The sequence below is a fragment of the Perissodus microlepis genome, chromosome 7 (assembly GCF_051167445.1).
Source record: "Perissodus microlepis isolate ML-2025 ecotype Zambia chromosome 7, ASM5116744v1, whole genome shotgun sequence".
Lineage (NCBI taxonomy): Eukaryota > Metazoa > Chordata > Actinopteri > Cichliformes > Cichlidae > Perissodus > Perissodus microlepis.
This window is the reverse complement of record NC_140467.1, coordinates 54,647,353-54,672,051: the sequence shown is the minus strand read 5'-3', so window position 1 is coordinate 54,672,051 and position 24,699 is coordinate 54,647,353. Positions and strand designations below refer to the sequence as shown.

Below are 24,699 nucleotides of genomic sequence, written 5' to 3'. Positions count from 1 at the left end.
ACCCTGTTCAGGGATTTTGGCCTTACAGTTCTGCAAAGTGTTTTTTCTTTCCCTCAAAAGCGTATCTTTTAGATCTTCAATAAACATCAGATGAGCTGTGTCTATATTTACTCTATGTTTTCTAGATAAGAGCCTGCAGGGCCTGCCTCAAGTGACCCGCTCCCTCATCCCTTCCTCTTTAACAGTACAAAAGAGTCGAGTCATTGTTAACCCTGAATAATCCATTTGCTTCTAATAATCTTTTATAGTTGTTTTTATATGTGGAACATGCAGGGAAAGAAGGCTTCAGTAAAAGTTGCAGCTTGGGTAAATCAGCATAAATCCCCATGGTAAATTATTCTACAAACCTAACCTGCTCTGAGAGATTTTCTAGGAATGGCGACACTATTTTCTGGAAAACTAATTGTCAGTGGAACCTAGCCTGTAGATTAATCAGCAGAAAGAAATCTGCATACTGACCAATCAATTCTCCAGAAAACAGCATCACCATTTCAGGAAAATCTCTCAGACCTCTGCAGGGAGACTAGAAGGATCTGAAGATTTTTAGTAGCATCTGAACTGGTTGTTTCCCTGATGAGCATTGGTAATGTTTCAAACATATTAGAGATTCTCTGCTGGGGATTACAGTTTATATAAGCAAGGCATACCATCACAGAACACACACCAAGAATTCCTTTTTAAAGAATAAAATTATTGATTCACTTTGATCTGTTGACAACCAAAGTGATTTCCATGTCTCCTTTATTAGGCTGTAGGGGAGTAAGTTTTAATCCACTGCAAATGGATCCAATTTAAATAAACAGCAACACCGAGAGCACACTGAGAGATAAAATCATTAACTTAAATGAAAATGTTGATTTTAATGCTATTTGCGCTAAATAACCAGATTAATGATTTTCTGCACTATTGACTGTGCCCTTTTGGCAACAGTGTTGCATTTTCCAGTTATCTTTTTATGTTCTTTATAGATCCTATACAATTTTATCATCATGTCATAATGTTTGTGACGAGAATAGGTGTCATTCATAGGGATCATTTAGTGTGGAATAAAAGTCACATGATCCATGAAACGCCCCTCTTAGATAGGCCAGATGCTGCTAAAACCATCCATTTCATGTGGGTTACCTTACTGAGTTAACTTAACCAGCTCGTGGAAGTTTGCTATTGGTGTAAACCCCACAAGTGGAAAATTCCTATTGGTGGAATATCGCTAAGAAGAGCCATTAGTTCTAGGATCTGTTTAACTCTGACTATTTAAGTCCCTGCTCTTCTCCCTTGGCTTGTACTGCAAGGCGTCTTAAAGTAAGTTAAAAAAAAAACCTATATATTAATTTAATTTTGGCTGTACCTGTTCTTCTGTTTAAACACTTGCTGTTTCACCCACGGGGCAGTACAATATGACATCATCCCCACCCATGTCGGTAACAAACTGATAGATTCTCAGATGCACGCAAGTAAGGGAACAGTCTCTTCAAGAATTGAAGAATTTTGAAGCTTGTCCACCACCAGATGGGGCATGCTAAATCTGAATATAGCATTGGTTTATGTATCTCAGTAACATTAGAAACTTGCATAAAAAAAACATTAAATCCTGAGAACATGTCACACTCGTATTTGTCCTGTTTATTTAGGTAAAGCATTCGTGTGAGTGTTGGGAGCAAAGTTCTTCGTTTGCGAACACCTCATCGTCTTATTTTACGCTGGTGAATACCGTCCAGCGTCATTCTGTGGAAATATGATACTGAGATTCTGCACCAGAACTGTGGTAAGAAATATCCTTTTATTTAACTCCGTGGTTCCCAAACTTTTTTTGCTGGGCCCCTCTTTGTTTTACAAGAAAAATGTTCGCGCGCCCCCCCCCCCCCCGCGTGCGCACACGTGCACGCACACATCCTCCAACCACACACACCCATATTTTGCTCCATTGCGGTTTATTTCACACCTCAAACATTTAGTAAACAATTAAGCAAATACAAGTAATCTGCGATAAATTACAGGTAGTAAGAAAATAAACTCTTTTACGCTGCGTCCGCACCTACACGGGTATTTTTTGAAAACGCAGCTGTTTCGTCCACACGTAAACGGCGTTTCGAATCACCGAAAACTGAGATTTTTTTTAAAACTCCTTTTTTGCGTTTACGTGTGGACGAGGAATACAGAGTTGGTCACGCAACGTCAAAGGTATGTGCCTTTTTTCATGTCACGCTGTGCTCCACGTTATTGTTTACATGAGATGAATTGCAGAATGGCAGAGACAAAATACTGTTAATCTGACTATCTGCAGGTTTTACACGCTTACATACACACGCAGTTACTGTCCCTCCATTCAGAAAGGCAGAGGCGTCAGGATGTGATTATTTTAGGTGTAGTTGTTTTTTCCTGTGTAATAATATTCAACATTGCTATCAACACATTTTTCAAAAAATGCCTCTCTGTGCAAAATAGGTTTAAAAACATAAACAGCTGTGGGATACTGTCTGTCCGGGATTTGAACCGGGGGAACAAATCGTGGCAGGATCAGCCTGATATTATTTGTATCCCGCTGTAACTTTACTGCATATAGTATAGTATGTGTATCTCCAAAATGTCAGGAGTAGTTAGTCATTACAAGAAGTGTTTGTGAACTAAAAATAAAGAATGTGGGATACTGTTTGTCCGTGATTTAAACAGCCCAGCGCTGCTCCCTACGAAGGGAAAACTAATTCTGCAGGGGAGACCTACCTCGGCACTTGTGCAGGTGAAGCCAAAGGGAAGATATGCTTCACCATATTTTCTATTCTTTGGCTTAGAATGAAGTTGGTTTGGAAACATATTCAGCAATGCTTCATCTCCTGCTTTGCGTTTGTGTAGGCTCCAGTGCTAGCAGTGTCCAAGGGTTTTGTCCCCCCCCCCCCTTTCATCCCGCGCCCCCCTGGCATGGCTCTGCGCCCCCCCCCCCCCCCCCCCCCCTAGGGGGCGGCCCCCACACTTTGGGAAGGTCTGATTTAACTATACTTGGTAATAATCTAACTTTTTGGACGTTACACTTGGACGGCAGAACGGATCCATAACTGATCGCATTTTAGATCATAAAGCCAGATCGGTTCAGTCCCTGATCCAATTTGGCTCGATCAATGATTGGGCTCGATCAGTACGATCATTTCCCAGCTCATCACATCTGGATCTGTTCATAGCAGCTTATTTTACATTTTTGATCTGTATTCCTTATTTAAAATGTCTCATCTTCCAAAAATATACTGAAATACCCAAAATGAAAGGTTAGTTAAATGTGAAACGTTGGCTGTGAGGAAGCCATCATCGATCAGTAAAGGCTGATATTAGATCAACAAACATAATGAATGGTCATAAACCTTAGCAAAGAGTTTTTATTATTATTATTAAATAAAAAGGGCAGATCCACTCTTGAGTCTGTTACTATATGGGTGACTAATATCAGAGGTCCATCAGTAAACTGTCTGATTTGTACCCGAATCTTTTTCACTTTGTCACATATGTTTTGTCATAAAAAAAAATCATAATAAAAGTGCTTATTTGAAGTACGCAAAAGCTGGAGACAATCCCAGCTGTACTTTTCTGCATAAGTAATAAATGGGTACAGGCCACCAGTCTGTCACAGACTGACAGCCATTCCAACCTATGACCAATTTAGAATCTCCAGTTAACCTAACCCTAACAACTGCATGTCTTTGGGATGTGGGAGGAAGCCACAGTACCCAAAGAAATCCCATGCAGACAGGAGAACATGCTAACTCCACACAGAAAGCCCCTAGCTAGATGTTGGATTTAAACCCAGAACCTTATCGCTATAAATGGTAAATGGACTGATTCTTATATAGCACTTTTCTGTTCTACTTCAGCACTCAAAGTGCTTTATACAACCTCACCCATTCCAACAGTGCTTTTTTTTTTTTCTAAATTTAAATATACACCAAAGTGCTTTGTATCCAACATTTGCACACATTTATACTCATCATTTCTTCTTCAAATTAATGACTAATCTTTCAAGTCTTGTCTCTTTTCCCCATTGGATATGAATATTGTATCAGTACCTCAGCAAATGAATAATCAATCATGTGTTTCATCATACTTTATCTACTCTTTGGAGATTAAGGAAGTTAGATGATGTTTTAGATCATTTATGCAGAAAAGTACAAAACTTTAAAGTTCTTTCTTTCTCAGCACTCTCAGTTAATGCTAGCATAATGCTCATTTTACTGTCTTTTTTTTTTTAAGTCTTAGTTTTATTTCAATCCATATATTGTTTCACTGGCTGTTGACCAGCCAGACTGTTCTCTTATTACTCATATTGTTCTTCACCTCAGTAGTTCTTGTAATTATCAGGTAAAGATGGGCATGGTGAAACCCTGTGCCTTAGTCAGTTCCTGCCATTTGATGAAGCCTGTATCAAGGACTTGGGTTAATGGCAGATGCCTGACCTACCAACAAGCCCTGCCAACTCAGCCAGTGCCCACACTTCAGCATACCTGTGAGCGCTACCTCATACTCCTGGAGCCCTTTGTGGAGGTGGATGAGCTGAAGAGAACAAAACAGCTGGTTCAAGAATTCCTGAAACCAGGAGGCGTTGGAGAAAAACTGCAGGAAGGCCTAGAAAAGAAGGCTCTCAATACTGACAACTGGGTAAGCCTAACAGCAGCACTGAAGGGGGAGCTTATAGGTGCGATTGTTATGAAAGCTCACAGGGAGCTCTGAGCCTCGTATTCCTTTAGCTTTAAGTAGTGACTTAATTTATCCAAATCTTCAAAACTTGACTTGTTTGTTTTTTGAAATTTGATCATTGTTAACAAGCTTTCAAGCTGGTAAAATTAAACTCTTACTGAAAAAGCCCTTACCTGGTCCTATCTTAGCTAAATGTACACAAATTTCTAACCTTTTTCATTTAATAATTCTCAGTTCTTATCAAGACTGCCGAGGAGTGATAAACTATGTTTTCATTGGTTCTCACAATGAACTCGTCTTTGTGTTTGTCCTACTAGACCTGAGTGCAACATTAAACAACGCTGACCATAGCATTTTACTAGAGAGAGCAGAAGCCTTCATTGGTATTAAAAGAAATGTAATGCACTGATTTAAATGTATTTATATGATAAATTCAAATTTGTTCATGAATTAGGAGTCCTTCTTGCACTCACATACTTAGAAGTTCCACAGGGCTTTGTAGTGAAACTAATACTTAATGTTATAGATGTTTCAATTTGGTAATATTGGAAAACGCAACATATATTTTTATTGCTATGCAGATGGTGCCCAGCTATATTGATCCATGAAGCCAGATAGCACAAATAAAAAAAGCTTTTCTATTTCTAAATTCAGAAAAAACTGAGATTGCTGTTTTTGGCCCAAGCCTAAAAGCTAAAGAAAAAATGGTGTCTAATTAGATACTCACTCTGGATGGCTTTATCCCTGGCCTTCAGAAAGACTGTGTTCCACTGAATTCCCAGCAAACATTTTTTTTCCCCCATCTTTTTGAAATTAAACGCACTAAAGTTATTTACATTTATATGCCTTTAAATTCTGTCCCATTTGTTACACAGTGGACCACTGTGACTGTTAGGGTACCTGGGTTGTTGACCCAGTGGTTTCAGTTTTGTACCTTTTTATTGGTGTTCTTATCTTAGTTTGTTTTTGTGAAGGTTTTGGGTTCTGTTTTGCATTTCTAATTTTTCCCCAGTTCTTCTTGATGTTTGATTATGTAGTTCTCAGGTGTGGGTTTCCATGCTCCCTCTATTCTGTGTCCAGTCAGTGTCTGTGTCTGCCCTGTTCCCACATCTCTGTTACAGTGCCTGCTTGTGAGTCTGTGTCTATAAGTTCAGTCTGTTTCCTGTTTTATTTTGAAGGTCCATGTCTTATGTTAATGTATCTGGTTTTGCTTCCCCTGTTTCGTTAGGCCTGATTTGCCCCAGCTGTGTTTCCCTCCTGTTACTCATTCCCTGATTGCTCCCTCTGTGTATTTAAGCCCTGTGTTTCTCTGTGTCTGTGTCGTGATCTACCCTTATCTAGCTGTGTGTTCTGTCTGCATAAGTTTACCTTGGAGTCTCAGTTTTGTTACTTTTTGGAGTTCAGCATTAAATGGTAAATGGCCTGTATTTGTATAGCGCTTTACTAGTCCCTAAGGACCTCAAAGCGCTTTACACATTCAGTCATCCACCCATTCACACACTGGTGATGGCAAGCTACATTGTAGCCACAGCCGCCCTGGGGCGCACTGACATTAAAGCTGTATTTAAGTTCACCCTTTGTCTCCGACTGTCTGCACTTTGGGTCCTTTTCCTGCCTGCACACAGCCTTCACATAACAGTCACTCTGTCTCCTGTCTGTTAGTCAACTTGGCTATATACATTTAAGTACCTCAAGTTGTATGCTCAAAATTCACAATACTCACTATAGAACCTTTTTTTTTTTTTTTTTTTTTTTTTTTTTTTTGTAATTATGACTTGATGTCAGTGATATAGATCTTCATAAATTGCAGCATAAATAGATCAACAGATACACTAGTTGAGTACTAGCAAGTTCTCAATAAAAGTGCAGATGTTATCAACTACATTTAACTTATTGTTGCACAAACACAATCCTGAATTTTCTGGATGGACTGTAATACATTCTTGCACTTATCTGTGTTTAGTTAACAGACTATATGGTGCAGACTGACTATCTTGACAACCGTCTGCCTGTGGTGGCTTATTCAAATATCAGTGGTTCCTTTCCCCGAATGGACTTCAGGGATAAGCAGGGACAAATAAGGTGAACTATATAACTGTATACTGCATTGTGAAGGGGGGGGGACAATAGATTCTGAAGGTCTGAATCTTGGCCGTTTCTGATTGCTATATTATGGACGTTGTATTATGTCAATGCCATGCAAATGTTTAACTAAATAATCATGTTCTCTGCCTAGGTGTGCTGCCAAAGTGATAAGAGCTATTTTGGACTTCAAGACTATGAGTGACAAGTGAGTATTATCAGCTCAAGTAAAAAAATGTAAAAGCTTAGAAAGTGGCAGGTATAGAGTTATTATTTAAAATTCAATATTCTGTGATTACCTCCTGTCAAGAGAATGGTGCTAACAGGATCTGGGTTTACTGTATCACTACAGTATAGTCATTTGGGTTTCCAACCTCCAACCAGGACTGATAACATTTGAAATGTCCATTGTTTTCCTTGTGTGGGGAAATGCACATTACATGGTCAAAACTTTTTTTTTTTTTTTTTTTCTTTTCTTAGCTTAGCTACCTTGCTATTAATTCCTAATCACATTTTAATTTGTTTTGTCAAAGTTGGTGTGAAATATCAAAAGCTGTGGAAAGCAAACTTGCAAACAAAACAAATACACATACACCATGCTAATGTACTTGTACTTGCACTTGTTATTTGAAATGGCTTTGAGGGTTGTGGATATATATCTAGGTCTGTCAGGAGGGAAATGAGTAATTGTGAGTTCCAGGTATACCATAAACACATCATGTGATCATATCCTGGAAGTTTCAGGTCATTGCAGTATAAAATTGTTGGCATTTCCCTTATAAGGCCGATACTGATTTTCACTGTTTAGTATTATTCCCACACATAAAAATAAGTCCTTGTTTCTTATGTGGCTGAGGTTTAACTTTAATCAAAGTGCCATAGCTTCAGACATGAACAGTAAGAAATTGTTGACACGGGCATCATGTTTAACAGTGAGACGGTACCAGTTGATTACCTGGGAGGAAAACCCCTGTGTATGCACCAGTATTCCCAATTGCTATCATCATGCCGTATTCCGGGCCTGGAGATGGACTCTGTTGTGTTCCATGGCAAGACTTCTTACCCTTCCAGATACATTACATTGGCATATAACAGTCAGGTGAGGAGCACATCATCACACACTTGTCTGACATTCTGGGACTGTATTCATCAGTTTACAAAGAATGGTGTTATAATGCATCTTAGTAGAAAAAGTGAAGTTGAAGATCAAATTATCAAGCAGTTTAAAAGGTGTAGAATGCACAGTTTTCACTGTGCTAACTGCAACTGCATCTTCCACAATCCACAAATCATACTTCTCCAATATTGTTGAGATTCAGCCCTCAACATAAACGGTAATATGTATATCACAGGCACTAGAGACAAGGATTTTCAGGAACTCTGCCAATTCATTTATATTATAAATCATTTTATGGGGGGAGTCAATTCTAGAGCCTTTCACAGCTGACTTTGGGTGTGCGGTAGGAACATCAATCCACAGTGTGCACCAGTGTTCACATTCGCACAAAAACTGCCACAGGCTCCTGGTAAGGGCATTATACTATGAACGAGTGGAGAATTTTTATTTTTTTTGTTGTATTTACAACAGTTCTTATAGCACAAAATTACAAATAAAGTTGGGCTAAAAACAAAAACATTAGACTGACATCATGTAGACGAGAAGTTCAAATTGCTTTAATAAATAATATGTACACTATAAATCTAAGAAAAACAGCTGCATGCAGGTATAAACAAAGTGTTTGGGATCTTATGCCTGACACGTGTGTTCACCTGTCATAGAATGAGGAGTTATTATACAGCTTTACAGAAATCGATAGGAAAAAATTCCTGAAGAATCCTTTATGGCAGCGAGGCTGAATCCATCAGAGGGTGAAGGAGCTCTGCTGCCTCAGAAGTGTGGACTTGAGTGGGAGTAATGTCCATGATGTAGAGCAGTTTGTCTGTACCTCATTTCTGACCAATGATGCTTCCAGCCTTGAGGATCAGTTTGATCCTGCTGGCATCTCTGGCACTGATGCTGCAGATTAGCAAAAGCCATCAGACTGCATGGGATGGTGATCATGGCAAAAGGTTTCTTTGCTCACACTGGTAATAAGTGTAAATAAAAATTAAACTCTGTGCTAAATGGCTCTATGTCAGATTATGCACATCCAAATTTCTGAAGGAATGTTTTATAAGCAGTTATTTTATTCTCTTATGGTGAGCAAGTTCACTCTCTCATACACTCCCTTCCAATAAGGAGCCTTGCTTTTGTGTGTGTCCTTGCTTCAGTTCTTTATGGTGGATGTCTACAATAGTGATGGGACTCCTTTGACTGTGCACCAGCTTTGTGTTCAGCTGGAGAGAATATGCAGCTCTTCGCTGGAGACCAGCACAGAGCCTGTTGGCATCCTCACCTCCTTAAATCGTGACTCCTGGAGCAAATGCTATGACAGATTGATCCAAGGTGAGCACAATTATGCTTTTGTACAGTTGTAAAGAAGCTAATGTATATGTAAGGGGGATTAACTGGGAAACACTGTAATGCAAGCGCTAAACTGATGTTAAAACTAAACAACGTAATACTTGATCATAAGAGGCCAGGTAAAATTGGAATTTCTCCATGTAAGAAAGTTATATTAAGTAGTCAGTGAAAACCAAACTGCTTTATTGAATCTCTGGAAAAACCCTGTTCATCTCATAGCATAGCTTTATTTTATTTATTATTTTTCATTTAAAAAAAGGTAGAAAAGAGCATGTGGAATAAGAGTTGCCACTATGAGTGTTCATTAATTTGACGAAGGGTGATGTTTTCATAATAAGGGTATAATGGGCACCAGTGGATTCCACTAAACTGAGCTCAGTAAACTCTGTCCTGTTTTTCTGAGTGTTTACAGCCAAACCTCACACATTGCCGTTCTGTAATAATACTAGGAATTTATTGAAACGGAGCAGAACTGGACTTAACGGGTTCTTAACACACACAAAATCTGGTTTCAGTTTAGACGTCACTTTAATTTTGTAATGCCGTCTTCCTCGGGTCCTCTAAGCGACAACCATTTGTTTCCCCCTTCACTTTTGGACTCGACATTCTCAGTGTGGTGTGACAAGGGTATAAAACAGTTCAAACATTTATATGTGGATGGTGTTTTCGATAGTTTTCCCAACTTGTCTTCTCGTTATAATCTCCCTATTACCCATTTGTTTCGCTATTTTCAAATTTGAAATTTTGTTGCCAAGTGTTTCCCAAATTTCCCCTCTTTACCTCCAGAACAGCAGTGGGAAACTACGTTATCATTTATTCCTCATCACACAGGAACCATTTTGAAACTCTATGATACTATCCTGTCTTTTAGTAACCACTCTAATGTTAAGCTTAAGTGTACATGGGAAGGAGAACTAGGAATTCAAATACATGAGGAGTCTTGGGAACAGGCTATAGCGAGGGTACGATCTTCCACCTCCTGTGCTCGTCTTGGACTTATTCAATTTAAGGTCATACACAGGGTGCATTTCTCTAAGTCTAGACTTTCTGAATTGTATCCAGAAGTGGAAAATAAATGTGATAAATGCCATGGCTCTCCTTGTCACCTTAGCCACATGTTTTTTTTCTGTGTCCTGAGCTACAAGGTTTCTGGACAGGGTATTTTGCTATTATGTCAACTGTTCTTGGGGTAACTCTTCATCCTTGTCCTCTGATTGCTGTATTTGGGATTCCTGTTCGCTCACTTACACTTGATTCCACACAAAAGGATATTATAGCCTTCACATCCCTATTAGCGAGACGTCCAATATTGTTGCATTGGAAGTCTGTTAAGTATCCTACTATTTCCCGGTGGCTTAAAGATGTCATGGTTTTTTTTTTTTTTTGGTTTTTTTTTTTAAACTTGAAAAAATTAAATATACGTTGAGAGGTTGCACAGCCAAATTTTTTTCACAAGTGGCAACCCTTTATCTCTTATTTTGCTAGTCTAGAGGTATTGCCTGTTTAAATGTACTTCTGTTACTGTTATATTCCTCTAGAGAGAGTGTGTGTGTGTGTGTGTGTGTGTGTGTGTGTGTGTGTGTGTGTGTGTGTGTGGTCTTTTTTCAATAAAAATATTTTCCAAAAAAGAAGAACTGGACTTAACGGAGCATAGGAATGTTTATATAAATTGGCCAAAATGCAGCTGTTAATGGGACTGTGCTACTACTAAACAGTATGTTGTGTTAGTCATATGCACAGTATTCCCACTCTTATGCTTTCCTCCTTAGACATTTGAGATCATTTATTCCACCAACTGGTTTTGTATTGTTACAATTGATTTCAAGGTGTAATGCAAAGAGTAGAAGGGATGTTTTTAAACCTACTTTGAACACTAAAAAGTAATTTAGCAGACGTGGGGGAAATTGGACAGAGGCAGGAAAATCAACCTCCTCCTCCCCAGCAAATAGAACCTTGAGTTTCACACACTGCAAAAAAAACCAAAGTGATGCATGCATATATGAAACTGGCATTGTAACACTATCTTGTCACACAGACTGCTTAGGATCTGATGGTTAATGCAAACAAATAGCATATAAGTGACCCCTTACAATCAACTGACTCAATCTTTTATTTATTTTATCCTAGTTTTATCACCATCTTGACACACCCAAAGTCCGTTTGAAGATGCGAGTGGTCCTTGCGGCCTGGTCCTTGTAATCAAAACGACTGTTTTAGAGGAAAAGGGATCAAAAGTTTATTCCATATGGTTGTAATTCTTTTGGTCATTCAATTGTCTTGGTATTAACTACTAGTGAATAAAAGTAAAGTCAGCATTATCACAGGGGAAATGGCGGTGATAATCTGGGTGACAGACACCAAGAATCCCCTGAAAAGCAGAAGTGCTGGGACAGGGGGACAGAGACAAGATAACAGTGCATTTGAGAGCACCCTTGTATTAAAATGGCGTTTCCCTATATGGACAACATAATAAAGCTCTGGTTAATTCAGTTTCTATTGACTAACATAAACTGCAATATTTGGTCAACAATGAATTATTTTTTTTATTATTATTATCAATGGTAATATACAAGTTATGTATTAACTTCTAAACGTGTAAGTAGGCATAAGTATTTGACTGAATATGAATGGGTATCATGTATGCTTTGTCTGTTGCATTTGTGTCCAGATAAGTCCAACAAAGAAGCGCTGTCAGCTATCCAGAGGAGCATCTGTGTAGTATGTCTGGATAAAGCCATCCCTCAAGTGCCTGATGACATGTACTCCAGAGGTAATGTCCTCCAGATGGTGCATGGAGGAGGCAGCCAGTGGAACAGTGCCAACCGCTGGTTTGATAAATCAGTACAGGTGATTTGAATCATAGTAGACAAACTTCATTTGTATAAAAATGGTTTGCTCTTTAAGGTGTAAAAAAAATAAAATAAATTAATTAATTAATAAAAAATTCTAGCATCACTTAAAGTATTTTAAAAATGCATATATAATTGGATACAAAATCACAGAAGTGAGTACAAAGAATATTCTAACAAATCATAAATTTTAACTTTAAAACCTTAGGTGCAACTAGGTTGAACGGTTAGTTGGTTTGTTGTTGTAATTGTCCTAAGTGCCGCATTCAGTACTGTGGACAATGATGTATTATTACAGTGACTAGAGCATGCAATAGGTATCTAATAGACTTGTAGTCAAGACCGCCTAAACCAAGACAACACCAAGACCAGAGGGTATCGAGACCAAGACAAAGTTGAGACGAGACCAAGGCCGAGACAAAAGTCTTTGAACTACAGCCAGATGCTGCTTCGTTTACGGGTGTCAGGCATATTTATGTGTTTTTGCGATGCACTCTCACAGCCCTCCTCACTGCTGTCTACTGTCTCACTCGCTGAGAGGACAGACGCACGCTCCACTTGACTGTTGCGTCTCTCATCCTCTGTTTTTCACATAATGATATTATCCTATATCCTCGCATGTGATTGGCCACAATATGGAGGGATTGGAGCATAGCTGAGCCACTGTGTGAGAGCTGAGCAGCGAAAGGAAATTAAGTGAGGAGCTGGCTCTCGTTCAGTGGGAGTCGACTCTTCTGATTCACTACAAAGCACTCTCTAAGCACGGCTCTTAGAGCTGATGCTTTTGCGCATGACCGAACGTTACGTTGTGTGTCATGGATACTGTTGACTCCAAATCTCCCGACCACTATGTCGATCTGAGACAGCAAGACCGAGGGATCAGAGTTCCACAGGGTTCTGTGCTAGGACCAGAGATGGGCAGTAACGCATTACTTGTAACGCGTTACTGTAATCCGATTACTTTTTCAAGTAAAGTAAGGGATTACTATTGCAAAAACGGTAATTAGATTACCGTTACTTTCCCGTAGGAACGCTGCGTTACTGCGTTACTAAAACCGTGATTTTTTTTTTTTTTTTTTTTTTTTTGCGAGAATGTCTCATGACAGTGACGTAAGCAAGTGCAACGTTCGTGACAACAGCTGTATGCAGATCAACAATGGATAATATATGGAGTGCGGGACAGAGTATGAGCGTGCAGCGTTTAAAGCGTGGAAGTACTGACCTTACTTTAAGTTTGATTCCATAAAAAGTGACAAAAACATTAGCGTCCGTTGTGCGTGGAAAGAAAACTTCTTTTTACAGCGAAAAAACCCCCCTAAACTTCCAAGCAAGCACAGAGTGCGCTACGACGTAATGGGAAATTCACAGAGAAACTCGCGGATTCTTCAACTGACTGCTGCGGCACACCTGCACCAGGGGAAACCTCCGCCTACCCTACTCCTGCTTTACAGGTGAAAATAGAGCAAAAGGACCGCTAGTCTTTGATGTTATTTATTTTCTGCTGTGTTTTACTTGCATCTACTTGAAAGACTGAGTGTAAACACACAAAAAAAAAATATTTTATGTCCTGGAATGTGCAGAAAAAAGGTTTAAATATTAAACAGATTTCTTCCAGTCAGAGAATGTTGCATATAATTACATTTTTGCTTGATGCATAAAGTTAAAAGATTAAAACTAATAAAACAAGTTTTAAAAAGGGAACTTTCCATTTGATTACATTTTGTATGATGGATTATGCAGAAAAAGTAGAATTGGGCTGAAAGATCTATCGCTTTATCACCTATTCAGGTTGTAAATCATGTTTTTAAAAAGTAACTAAGTAATTAATTACTTTCGAAAATAAGTAATCAGTAAAGTAACGGGATTACTTTTTTGGGGAAGTAATTAGTTACTGATTACTTTTTTCAAGTAACTTGATCAACACTGGCTAGGACCAGTTCTGTTTACATTCTACAGGCTTCTCTTGGGTAGTTTCATTACAAGCCATAGCATACATTTTCACTACTATGCGGATGACACACAACAATTAAAGTGCAAGAATGTCTTAAAGACCTCGATGACCTCTAATTTCCTTCCTGGTCCAGATTAAACCAAGGTTATTGTACTCTGTCCCAAAAAAATCTTAGCAATATGGTATTTAACTCTATTACACTCAAAGTTCTTACCTTGACTCCAGTAATACTGTGAGGAATCTTGGAGACCTTGTAAACCAGGATATGTCCTTTGGTGTGCATGTTAAATGAATATGTAGAACTGATTTTCTTCCATTTGCATAAGCATAAAATGAGAAATATCCTGTCTCATAGTGATGCAGAAAAACTAATTCCTGCATTTATTACTTCTAGGTGGAACTACTGTAATTATTAGTTCTTCTTCTTTGAGCAGATTTCTCCTATACTGGCTTCTCTTCATTGGCTCCCTGTTAAATCCACAATCTAATTTAAAATACTTTCACAACATACAAGGTCCTGAATAAACACTCCATCTTACTAAGACTTTACAGTACCATATGACCCAATTGCAACATGTGATTGTTAGTCTTTTCTCTGTATTATTGTAGGTTCTTTACATTAAAATATAAAGCAACTTGGGGCAACTGCTATGATTTGGCCTTATATAATGTATTGAATTAAAATGTATTCTTGCGTCACAATTTGCAGACAGTCTAAAGATCTACAGAGCAAAACTAAAACTGAAGCACAATGTCTTAATTACTGAAAGATATAGACTAATCCAGCTTGAAACGTAATGCTAATGGCTGTTTTGCCTTCTTTGTTTCAGTTCATTATTGGAGAAGATGGGGCATTTGGTAACAACGTCTCGCATAGTTGTGCAGATGGTACAATTGGTATGACCTTGACTGATTATGTTTCAGCATCCATGTAAGTATACATTTAAAATGCAGTGTTCTATAGTTTAGTTTTGTTGTTTGGTCTGTTAACAAAAGCTCAAATATGAGGCAAGGTGACTTCTAAAAATACATTATTCTTCCCCTAACACAGACAAGTGTATTTCTTTTCCATTAAATTTATAAGACACAAGGATAGACTGATCCTTGTGCTTGGGGCTTGGACATGGAGGCAACAGCCTAAGGAGAGAACTTTCAGAGAAAGCTCATTTCCACTGCTTGTAAAGGCAAACTCATTCTTTCCGCCAATTCATTGACCATAAGTGAGCATGGGGACGTAGCTTGACCAACTAAATCAACAGCTTCCCTTTTACCCTCAGCTAACTTCACCACAATGTAGTGGTACAACATCCACATCATTACAGAGCCGGCAAAAGTCCCATGAACAGCTCACTCCTGAACAGGATATTGAGATGAGTTCTACTGGAGGTAGGGATTAAAGATCTCCTGGACCAGGGGGTTCTTCTCCCAGATCATCCCAGTGGACCTTTACACATTTAGGCATGCCAACCCTGTTCAGCATCCTCCCCACCACCTCATCAACTCACCACAAGGTGATGCTTAGTTGACCGCTCAGCCCAAGTGTCCAGACCATACAGCCACAGACAGGGCTGGACTGGGACAAAAAATCAGCCCGGGTATTTTGACTAGAGACCGGCCCACCAGGTATTATAGGAAAAACCATAAAGCCTTCGAATGAAAACAAACGTCGTTGTGACAGTGATGTACACTGTCTTGTTGGTACATATGTATCAATCTAATAAACTTAAACCTACACCATCCTCCCTATTCTGGTATTCTAAACAGTACTTAGCCGAAACCCAAAGACTGCTTGGTTGAGTTAACCTCCTGAACTATCTACAACATATGGTGGAAACCTGAAATTAAGACAGAGAAGACTAGAAGTAAGACGTGACTATTACTGAATATTAAAAATAATAAATGACAGATTTAGTGATATTTTCATAAACTATTTATTTACCACATCAATAAACGGCATGGCAGGGCAAAATATTTTTTCTAACATGGCAACCTTTTAAAAGTGAAAGGAGACGGAAAGACAGGTGAGAAAGAATAAAACTTAACTGACTTTTTGATGGCATTTTACACAAAGTACTAGTACAGTATCTGGAAAATACTGGCATCATGTACAGTAATTTCTTCTGAAGAAATTATGTTGGGACCCTGAAAAAAACTTACTATGTACAATAATGGATTTCTATAAATTTGACATCAGATGAAAACTTTGGTTGTAAGATTCAGATAATTATTTGTTAAAAGCTAGAAATTTTAAATGAGAATAAGAAAGAAAAGTATTTCTTTGTGCCCCCCTTTCCTTGTTAATGCCCTACCTGGCCCCCTGGCAAAACTTTGCTAGACCCGCCCCTGCACAGTTACCAGCTGTCAGCTACATAGAAAAGGATCCTGGTGTAAGTTGTCTCTCAGAAACGGTTCATAGCTTTCCTTCAACTCATTCATGTCACCTAAAAGGTCAACCTGTTTCTCCATCACCTGTTCAGCTCTGATTCAGTAAGGACATCTCCTGGTTTCATCTTCATGTTTCCCTCTCACCAGATAACCAAACCGATATCATGACCAGCACTTTTTACAGCTGTGGCTCCAACAAACATCAGCTGATACTAGAAAGTAATATTAAATAAATTCTAACAACAGCTGATCAAGTTTAAAGGCGCTTCTGCTGTTTAACGCGACCTCCGCTAGTTTCCTCTTTCTGGCGCAAAGCGGGAGATAAACAAGCAAGAGAGACGGGACTTGCGGCAGAAACGCTGATCAGCTGATCACTGATCAGTTTTGTGATTGAAGTAGCAACAGGAGGTGGGGGGGGGAATGAGAGAAGAGGCAGCTGACAGCGTAAAGACGCAGAATAACTCCAGCTTTTTTGTCTTTTTTTTTTTTTTTTTTTTTTTTTTTAATTGTAGCTGAAGTACGGGACAAATCGCGTTTCTTTTCAGCTCAATGCGAAACGCATAATATTAACTCTGAATACCAGAGGATTCTGTTTTTTACAGGATGGTAGGCAACTCTACTAACTAACCATATGAATAAAATAAAGTTCACCAGTAACATCATAGCACCCACCCAACTGTATAGAAAGTCCGTCATGCTAGCTAGTACACAGTACCAGTTATTGTAACTGACTGTAAAAAGTTAGCAGAACGAAAATAAACTACACCTAAACTTGGTTTATATCTGACCCAGATAGACTGCAGGTCATAACTTCTTACCTGAAGCTCATTTCACCTGACAGTCGGACCGGCGGCCGCCTTGGGTCTCTCCACCTCCGCCTCCCCTTTCCCCCATCCACCTGCTGGCCTCCATCACTTGCTAATTTTACTGAATCTGTGAAAGCTCCACCATAGCCACTACCAAACAATTGAGTTATTTTTACACGTCTGCCAGCATCTGTCCAATCCGCCACCTTTCATCACCCTGCGATGTCTTGGTGCCACATTTTCTCATGAAGACCCTTATGTTTGAACATGTTATGGACAGACTGATCTTAATCTGAGTGTGGTCAGATTCAGATCAGGCAGGCCATTCCTCTAATCACACCCCTCCAGGTCTTGCTGTCATTGCCTACATGATTATTGAAGTCTCCCCATAGGACAAAGTTGCTTGGTGGTGTACTCTCTAGCACCCCACCTAACAACTTCGACAATGCCGGCTACTCTGAACTGTCTTTTGGCACATAAGGACAGACAACAGTCAGGACTTGTTTTCTGGCCCAGAAGTGCAGGGAAGCAACAATCTATGAAACCCATGCCAAAGGATGGATTCACCAGCTACTTCAGTCTGCATGTCAAATTATCCTTGGGGAAGATATGTAACTCCATGTACAACTATTGGAATTTGATTGTGTGCACAAATTTTAGACAAAAAGCTTAGGCGTTGTCAATTTGTGGAACCAGAACCTCAATCCAAGAAGGCTTGCCCAGTTTTGAATGCCACTTTCCGGAAGCTCTTCTACCAGCCACTCCTGTTCTGGCAGCTCCCCTCTAGATCACTGCTCTTGGACTATGACTGGGTTTAGTTTTGTAGCCTAGACATTAAGCCCTAGGGATCTGTTACTTTAAAAATGGTGGTGTAACCTGTTAGAGCTATTTATACTAATGTGGATTAATACTCAGGTTTTTATCTTTAATGTTTAACAAAGGGTTTTAAAAAAAAAAGTGTTCTTGGGGATGGGATCTCTTTCAATGCTGGCTTTCTTGACATTATAAAAGTGTCTTTGGAGATGCTTGAGGCTTTGAGTGCTCAGGGTAACAAAGCGCTATGAAAGTAAAAGTCCAGTTACTGTGGTTTCAAACTGGAGTTGCCCAATCTAGAGACACCACTAACTCCAGCTTTCCCACCAGAGAGGTGACATTCAATGTGCCAATAGCCAACTTAAAGAGCTTGCCAGGGCCTGTGCCTCTGACTGCCACCCAAAACACACTAGAATGCTTCCTGTGGGTGGAAAGCCCATCTGTGACTTCATACTTTTTTTTTTTTTTTTTTTCCTTAAGCTTTCAACACACTTGCAAAAAGTCTCTTGATAGAAATGTCCATTGACATAAGAGATTGTTTTACCTGTGCTGGCTTTTTTCTGCCCCTCAGTAGCATTCCCTGTTTGTCAGTTGTATTTTTTTTTTCTCCTTTTTGGAATACAGCAAGAAACTAGAGATCATAGAGTCTCCCACGGTGCCTTTGCCCACACCTCAGAAGCTACACTTCAACATCACAGCTGACATCAAAAAAGCAATTGAGGAGGCCAAACAAAGTATTGATAAGTGAGTACAAAAGCTACTGCTCAAGTTTTAGTTGCATAGCCCCACTGAAAACAAAAATCCATCCCCAGAGGAAAAACCCAAATAAACACGACTAAGGGTGGTTTCACACCTATAGTTCATTTAGTTCAAATCAGTAAATGAGTTTGTAAACTCTTGTGGTTTGGGTTGTTTTCATACAGAGAATAATCAAAGTATACTTCAAGCGCAGCAAAATGCGTCATGTTCAGTCTGCTCATTGGCCAGATGTGTCTGGGGCAGAAGCAACAAAAGTAAACATTGGAAGAAGGTGCTGTAATCCTGGACTATTGGAGAACAGAGAATTTCCATTCATTTCACAGCTAGTTGTAAGCCCCTGCAGACCTTTGCACATCCATAGTACTTTGCTACAATGAGAATGCAAATTGTATGTTGCTATGGGAAGTTTTTAGCTCAAACTTGAAATGTACACCTTTTATAGTTAGTTTAGATTGGTCGGATCCACACCAGAGTGTGATCAAATGTTCACACATGCACAAATGAGTTTGATTTTAAATGGACTAAACTTTGCTTCAAAGTAACTATCAATGGAGCACAACTTTAAAACTAAAAGGTTTATAAATGAGCCCCCAGCTATAGACAGGGGCTCATTGAAATGGAAAACCCTCTGTGGGCCATAATGTCATGAGGCCTCTGAGGAGGAAGAAAATAACCCCAGGTTTCTTTTCAACACTGTAGCTAGGCTGAGAGAGTCTGAAAAGAAATTTTTGATTCATATAATTTTAACCATTTAAAATAAATAAATAACCATCCCTCAGATGTTACTTTATGTACAGGGTTCATTACTTTTTTTTTTCTCTATCCAAGCAACAAACATGACTGAGAGTGGACTCTCCTCTGTGCCTGTCCTGCTAGACCTCCGTGCAGCATTCGATATTACTGTAATATTTTATTATAGAGTTGAGCATGCCGTAGGAATTAAAGATGATGCACTGCAGTGGTTAGAACCATATCTGATGTCCATGTAAATGGGGAGTCTTCCTTACACACTAAGGTTAATTTATGGTGTTCCAGATAAATCTGTTCTGGGACCGCTTCTGTTTCACATTATACATGCTGTCCTTAGGCAGTGACATAAAAAAAACGGCATATTGGCTTATCTTTAGCTCACTGTTAAATCCAGTATCCAAGTTAAAATCCTGCTCCGCACATACAAGGTCTTGAATATTCAGGCTCCATCTTATCTTAATGACCTTATGGTACTGTATCACCCCATTAGCACTTGTTACTCTCAGAGTGCAGACTTACTCGTTTTCTAGGATATTTAAAAGTAGAATGTGAGGCAGAGCCTTCAGCTTTCAGGCCCCCTTTCTGTGGAACCAGCTTCCAGTTTGTATTCGGGAGACAGAAACCATCTTTACTTTTAAGATTAAGATTAGGCTTAAAGCTTTCCTGTTTGATAAAGCATACAGGTAGGGCTAGATCAGGTGACCCTGAATCTTTCTTTAGTTACACTGAAATAGGTGTAGGTTGCTGGGGCTTCCCATGATGCACTGACGTGAGTAAGGAAGACACTTTTCAGTCTGCATTTGATCATTAGTTACTGTTTTATACATTGTGTGTTGTCCTGCCTCCCTTCATTGGTGCAACCTCTCCCGGTGACCTGATTTTGAAAAGAGAAATTGCAGTGCAAAACTCCATAGTTCATTACCTCCATTCTCCATACTTAACAAGGCATATATACATATTTTAATAGCAATACTTATAACAGGAGCATGCAATACACAAACACATCTGTTATCCTATCCTCTTCACAACAGAATCGTCCAAGACCTGGATTTCAGTATTCTCTCATTCAACCACTATGGGAAAAACTTTTTAAAAGCAAACAAGATGAGCCCTGATCCTTTCATACAGATGGCTATACAGCTGGCCTACTACAGGTGAGTAATTTAAACCTTATGGAGATGTTTCTGTAGGCTGACTTTTTCTTTACCAAGTTAAGATGGAACAGACAATCCTAAACTCATTAACCGTAACAACCTGGGTTCACACTCATATAAAATGCTGTAGTCACAGATTTAACTTTTTTTTTTTTTTTTCCTGCATAGACCTAATTGAGAGCAAAGCTTATTTAACATTCACATAAAATGCTGATCCTTATCAAAAGCACATGTATTTCTTTGTTAATCTAATTACTAAGCAGGCTATAAAGTTTAGGCATATAGATTGTAGCCAGCTGACCCTTCTGAAGGGCCTGACACAAGATTTTCATTACAACTGTTAAGCTGTAATGAAGTCATTTGTATGAGACTGGTGATGGTTGCAATTCTCAATTTAGAGAAGGTTTGGGCTGCACCAACAAAATGTTGAAGTTTTAAACTTGTCTGTTTATTAACCATGCATTGTAAAGATAAAGAATAAAAAAAAAAATATTCTAGTGTGACTAGAACATAGCTTTGACTTGCACATCATTGACTTCTCTTATATTTTGTTTTTACACAGTATCCCAACATTTTTGGAATTGGGGTTTCATTTTGGAACACAGGTTGTTTAAAATATTTTTCTCCAATCTCTTGGCAGGGTGCACCGGCAGCACTGTGCATCTTATGAAGCTGCCTCAATGCGACTGTTCAGGCAGGGACGTGTAGGTGAAATCCCCTCAACTTCAAGTGCCTCAGTTGCCTTTGTCATGGCTTTTAATGACCCAAACAAGAAGGTATGGGGAGGGTGTGTGTGCAGGTATTTCACTCTAGGATTGTGGGTAGAGTTATTTTTCTTTGACACTGAATATAAAACTCAGTGCCACAGAAAATTATGTCAGAGTTCACAATACATCTGCTGTGGATGATTGCATTATGACTAATCAAATCAATCCCCATGAAGAATCTGAATGGGATTTTTTTTACCTGCAGAACACTCTGTTCTGTTGCCTACTTTTCTTTGGTGTCACTTCAGTATTTGAAGTAAGCTGACAGTTTCACTTATTTGCATGTTGCTGGTATGTAATGCTTTAGATTACAAACTTCTGTCATAAACACTACCTTGTTACAAGTGATGAATTGTAACTTGTAATCTTGTTGTACAGAACACAGAGAAAGTGGATCTTTTGAGGAAAGCTATAGAAGTGCACAACTGGAACACTAGCATGGTGAGTTTTAATGACAAAACTGCTCAGTGCTTCAGTTTAGTGGCAGTCTGTTCCTGTTAAATGGGACAACAAAATGTTAACATTAACACGCACCACACTACAGTAAAAATCAGCTTACAAACTTTGCACCTCTAAATCCAGGCTGGGTAAACACAACACCACTAACAAGCTCTGTATTTACATATCTTTCAGCTGTATTTAAAAATAACATCATTGTTGAGAGTGATGGAAGTCACACTGTTAGTCTGTATGAGCAGCTGTGTAGACTACAGAATGAGCTGTGCTGTTCCTATTGGCTGTTCCCATCACTCAGATCCTTTCCTGAAAGGGGCAGTGCAGCAGCCAGGTTGATTTAAAGCGACAGACACTGAAACAGATGATTGTTGCAGACATGGTACAAAAAATGCTGTTTGACATTTCTGGGAAACTTCAAATATGCTATAAATGTAAATTATGGGGACATGTGACACTCACATTAATATGACATCAATTGGCAATGAATAAAAGTGTAAAGTTTAAGACTCCTGTAAAGATACTGAACTCTACTCCACACTGATACCAACAAGGTAATAAATGCAGGAAAGAACGGCAAAGATTGGGGAAGAGAGGACATACTGTCATACTGATAGGCAGCAACAACTGCTCTTCTAAAATTATTTGATGGCCTTTCTCTTTAGTGCTGAATGCTCCAAGAGCAGAAAACTGTCATTTTAAAAAAATAAAACACCTTAAAAATCCCCACACTGCTTCTTTGTTTTGGCTTAGTTTTTCTGTAGTTTATCAGAGATTGTATTTACCTAACAATCTAGAATTATGACTAGATTGTAGTCTTCTCTATACAGCCGTGGTAAAAACAAAGGATGGGTAACCTAAATAAATGGAGACTGTATAATTACAGAAAGCCTACGTTATCCCTTGTGTATCTGTAAGTCTGCTCGCATCTACTTGAATCTGAGACCAGATGACCTTTTTCTTCAAAATGAAACTTTTCATCAAAATGTACCACCTGCATATGGGCCTAGGCAATGGACTTCAAAGAGGTATATCAGGAATGGCTACTTAGCTCTACATGTCCATGTTAGTATAATCTAGGCTTAAGAAGATGACCATAGGATATAAAACTATGGGGTACAAAAAAACCCATGCAAACATAGATAAAAGAATCTGACTTTTTTGTTGCTGTTGTGCTGAGACTGTCTGAAAAATGCTGTGTAAGCACTCTACAGGTCATGTTTAGTCCTGTGCAAACATTGTGAGTTGTCTTCTTTGTAATAGGAAATTAGTGGACAGACAGTCTTTGGGCACTTCCTGGGTCTACAGCACCAAGCAACTGAGAAAAATATTCCCATGCCGGACATCTTCACAGACGCCTCCTTTGATAAAGTTTTTGACTATCGACTTGCTACAAGTCAGGTGAGGAGCACAGCTGAAATTGAGCTGACAAAGTCTTAATAGTATTATATTACTAGAGACATAATCAAACTTCTGTCTGCTGCAAAAAATGGTTAATATTTCTCCAATTGGTATCTTTCCAAACTGATGAGGAAGGGACTCATTTATATTCTTTTGTTTAAATATTATTTTTGTTTTCAGCCTCAACTGATAGTTATGATGAACACAACACATCTATTAAGATCAAGGACACCCTTAGGCTATATGACATGGTATTAGCTGTGTTGCTAATGAGGTTTCAATCATTCTCACAAAGTGCATATCAAACAACTATATTGTTTAACACAATAATTAACCACTATGTCAAACTTTGTTCTACTTCACAAGGTGCAGTCCAAATCTGGTTGTCTTCCATGTGCTTGTCCTCATCAACGTAAAACATATGATATATGCTATACTCTTTTGAAGGATGACATGACTTTTGTGATGTCAGCCTTCAAAACAAACACAGAAAATAATTCAGAAGAGCTGAAAAAAGCTGTGGAGGATGCACTGCTGGACATGAGGACCATACTGTGAAAACAAAGACGTGAATAAAGTGGTGGCTTTTCACTTTTGTTGAATGCAATATTTGCTTGACCAACACTGTTGGTCAAGCAAATGTTTATGCTGGTAAAAAGAAATGATCAGTTGTAGTCAATTGTAATCACTAATGAGAAGTTTATACAAGTTTGTACAACTTATTAAAAGATTTAAGTGAGTTATATATTTGAACCTGTATACATTTGATGCCAAGTGTTAGAGAAAATCTAAAATGAATTCAAACTTGTCCAGGCAATTCTGTTTTTGAAGTCAATTTGATGCCTATTTTTGTGTTTAAAAAAGAAGTACAGGTGGCTAAAAAGATTTAATTATTGTGAAGCAAAAAGGTCTCCATCCATTCTGTTTTAAGGCGCAGATATATGACCATAATGTCAAGGCTTAATAGCAAGTACAATGTGTCCAACTAAGTACCTAATTTAAAAAACAAACTGAAATGTATGATTTTACACAGAATATTTGAAAAAAACTGTCCAGGAGATTTTCTATGATAAAATATGCAATTTGTCTGTCAACACAGAAGAACTGATGGCATGTGGAAGGTCCCCACACTTTTACCTTTTCCACAACTCAGAGGATATCACCAGGCCGATCAGCTCTCTAGAGATTTTTTGTTTTGTCTCTGTAATTCATGGTTTTGTATTTTGGTATTTTAATTCTGAGCCTTCAATTGGTTATGGTGTACGGGGGGGAAAGGGTTTTCCGGTACTATGCAAGTTAGGATGTAGATTTCCTGCAGAAGCCTAAATCAAGTCTTAATGTTAGAAGGATATTTAGTGCAGAATTTACTTTTTTTTTTTTTTTTTTTT

At 38.7% G+C, this 24,699-nt stretch overlaps 1 protein-coding gene across 1 annotated transcript; it reads left to right on the top strand.

The window, feature by feature from the left end:
- The first annotated feature begins 1,192 nt into the window (after nt 1–1,192).
- LOC146384168 (carnitine O-acetyltransferase-like) lies at nt 1,193–24,653 on the top strand. Its single transcript, XM_084936036.1, has 15 exons — nt 1,193–1,302; nt 1,632–1,765; nt 4,342–4,638; nt 6,641–6,759; nt 6,914–6,967; nt 7,693–7,858; nt 9,031–9,205; nt 11,892–12,070; nt 14,854–14,954; nt 18,652–18,771; nt 20,568–20,690; nt 21,331–21,466; nt 21,836–21,898; nt 23,174–23,311; nt 23,678–24,653. Exons 2-15 carry the CDS (start codon nt 1,736–1,738, stop codon nt 23,867–23,869), a joined length of 1,893 nt encoding a protein of 630 aa, XP_084792162.1. The 5' UTR covers nt 1,193–1,302; nt 1,632–1,735; the 3' UTR covers nt 23,870–24,653.
- Nucleotides 24,654–24,699: the final 46 nt, after the last annotated feature.

What these genes read in the sequence shown, in the direction of transcription:
- LOC146384168 (XM_084936036.1), top strand. Translation starts at nt 1,736, where the DNA reads ATGATACTGAGATTCTGCACCAGAACTGTG. An exon ending in GATTATGTTTCAGCATCCAT is followed by an intron (nt 14,955 to 18,651) that starts GTAAGTATACAT and finishes TTTGGAATACAG; the next exon opens with CAAGAAACTAGAGATCATAG. An exon ending in ATACAGCTGGCCTACTACAG is followed by an intron (nt 20,691 to 21,330) that starts GTGAGTAATTTA and finishes ATCTCTTGGCAG; the next exon opens with GGTGCACCGGCAGCACTGTG.